This window comes from Volvox carteri (genome assembly GCF_000143455.1).
Source record: "Volvox carteri f. nagariensis unplaced genomic scaffold VOLCAscaffold_16, whole genome shotgun sequence".
Lineage (NCBI taxonomy): Eukaryota > Viridiplantae > Chlorophyta > Chlorophyceae > Chlamydomonadales > Volvocaceae > Volvox > Volvox carteri.
Genome location: NW_003307559.1, coordinates 622368 through 624168, shown reverse-complemented (window position 1 = coordinate 624168; position 1801 = coordinate 622368). Strand labels below are relative to the sequence as shown.

The 1801-nt window shown below is 62.7% G+C and overlaps 1 protein-coding gene across 1 annotated transcript in view; it reads left to right on the top strand.

The window, feature by feature from the left end:
* VOLCADRAFT_59905 (uncharacterized protein) overlaps positions 1-1605 on the top strand; it is a gene marked incomplete at both ends in the record, with an annotated part of 3630 nt that extends 2025 nt beyond the window's left edge. The window contains 3 exons of the mRNA XM_002949894.1: positions 231-381; positions 995-1082; positions 1475-1605. Coding sequence (XP_002949940.1) covers positions 231-381; positions 995-1082; positions 1475-1605 — 370 coding nt within the window. The remainder of the gene's footprint in view (positions 1-230; positions 382-994; positions 1083-1474) is intronic.
* Between the last annotated feature and the right edge of the window lie 196 nt (positions 1606-1801).

The following is a 1801-nucleotide window of genomic DNA, read 5'->3' as shown; positions in this document are numbered from 1 at the left end:
CAACAGCAACAACAGCATATTGATGAGCCGGTTGGTGGTTGTGACGGGGGCGCTGAACCACGTCCCCAGGCGACGTCGGAGGCGGAGGCGGTAACTGCTGCGGCGGCACTGGCGGGGCCCCCGGAGCAGCACCACCACCAGGACGCAGGCGCCGCCGCCGCGGCCGCCGCAGCGCCGCCGGAGGACCTGGAAGGAGGGGCCCACGCAGCGGCGGCGGCGGTCGCAAGCAGCAGGCGGCGGCGCAGCGGCGGTACGGCAGCCGGCAGGGCTCCAGCTTACGACGGCATTTTCTTACGCAAAGCCATCCAGTTGGCGGACCGGCTGCTGCCGGCCTTTGACACGCCCTCGGGGCTGCCGGCGCTGTTCGTACACCTGAAGAAGGTACGTACGTGCTGGAGGGGGGAGCCACCGGGGCTGTAGCTGTACCTGCGGCCGTGGCTGTAGCTGGGGTTGGGTTTGGCTGGGGGTTCCTCTGGACTGCGGGGCTGTAGGCGGTCCTCCGTGAGGTGTTGGGAGCCCGTAAGGTGAAGGGGGGTAAGGGGGGGTTAATGTATGCAGGAAGGGGCTGTAGCGAGTTGGCTGAAGGGAGGGCGGGACACGAATGAACACGCGCTCCAACCCCGAACCCGTGCTGAATGATGAGAGCTGGGCTGTCGGGGTTGAGAGCCGCCGAGTGAGAGCTGAGACAAGGGCCGGGGGTTCCGAGCGGGGAGGGCGATGTGGCTCGGTCCTGGTTGCTTGCGTGGCTGTGAGGATGATGCGGCCTCTCTCGCTGGGTGCTGTTGTCATCTTGCACTGCCCGGTTGCATGCATGTCTGTCTGTCTGTCTGTCTTTATTCTCTCCTCGCAGATGAATCTTATCCACAGACCACCTCCCGCAATGCACGTGTTTCATTTCCAGAACAACAATAACAACCACAACAGCAACCATTCCCGAGGAAACTCCCTCATCGGCTTGCTGGCAAACCCCCAAACCCCGCACACGCGCCCCCAGGGCCCGGTCCACGACACACACAACAGCACCTGCACCGCCTGTGCGGGTACCCTGCTGCTGGAGTTCGGCATGCTGACGGCGCTGACAGGTATAGTATAGCAGTAGTGATGGTGGGTACAACGGGACTGGGGAATAAAGCGGAAAGGAGTTAAGAAACTGGGGGTGGGAAAGGAGGGGTGACGATACCGAACCCCCATTCCATGGAATACAAAGCCAGCCAAGCGCAGAGCACCCGCGAGGCAGCTGGAGGAGGTTCACGAAGATTAGGAGGGGGGAAATGCACAATGGTGGGGGGGAGATTGGCGATCGGCGGGATTGTGGATGGGCGTGTAAGACTCCCCTATGTTGGCTGCTGCTGAGAGGCCGTCCCCATCTTGCTGGGAGTTGCGCCGCGCGGGATGGCGGGTCCTGGGTGAATGGTTGAATGGATGTCTATGTATGTGCGGCCAACCCTTCCGTGCGCTTTGGTGTCTTGTTCAGGCAACCCGGTATACCTGGAGCGTGCTGAGTACGCCGCGCGGCTGTTGTACGACAGACGCAGCCGGCTGGGCCTTGTGGGCGCCTCGCTCAACGTGTTGAGCAGCGAGTGGCACAGCAAGGAGAGCACCATAGGGCCCGGGTCGGATTCGTACTACGAGTACCTGCTCAAGGTAAGTGGGGGTTTGGATGTCAGGGAGACGGCGGGGCCTGACTCTTGGAGAACGAACACGAAACACGGACACGAAAACCTGTGTCTCTTCTCCCCCCCCCGCCTGTCCTCTCACTCACCCGCCCCCAAACGGCAAATAATCCCACCTCCCCCACCCC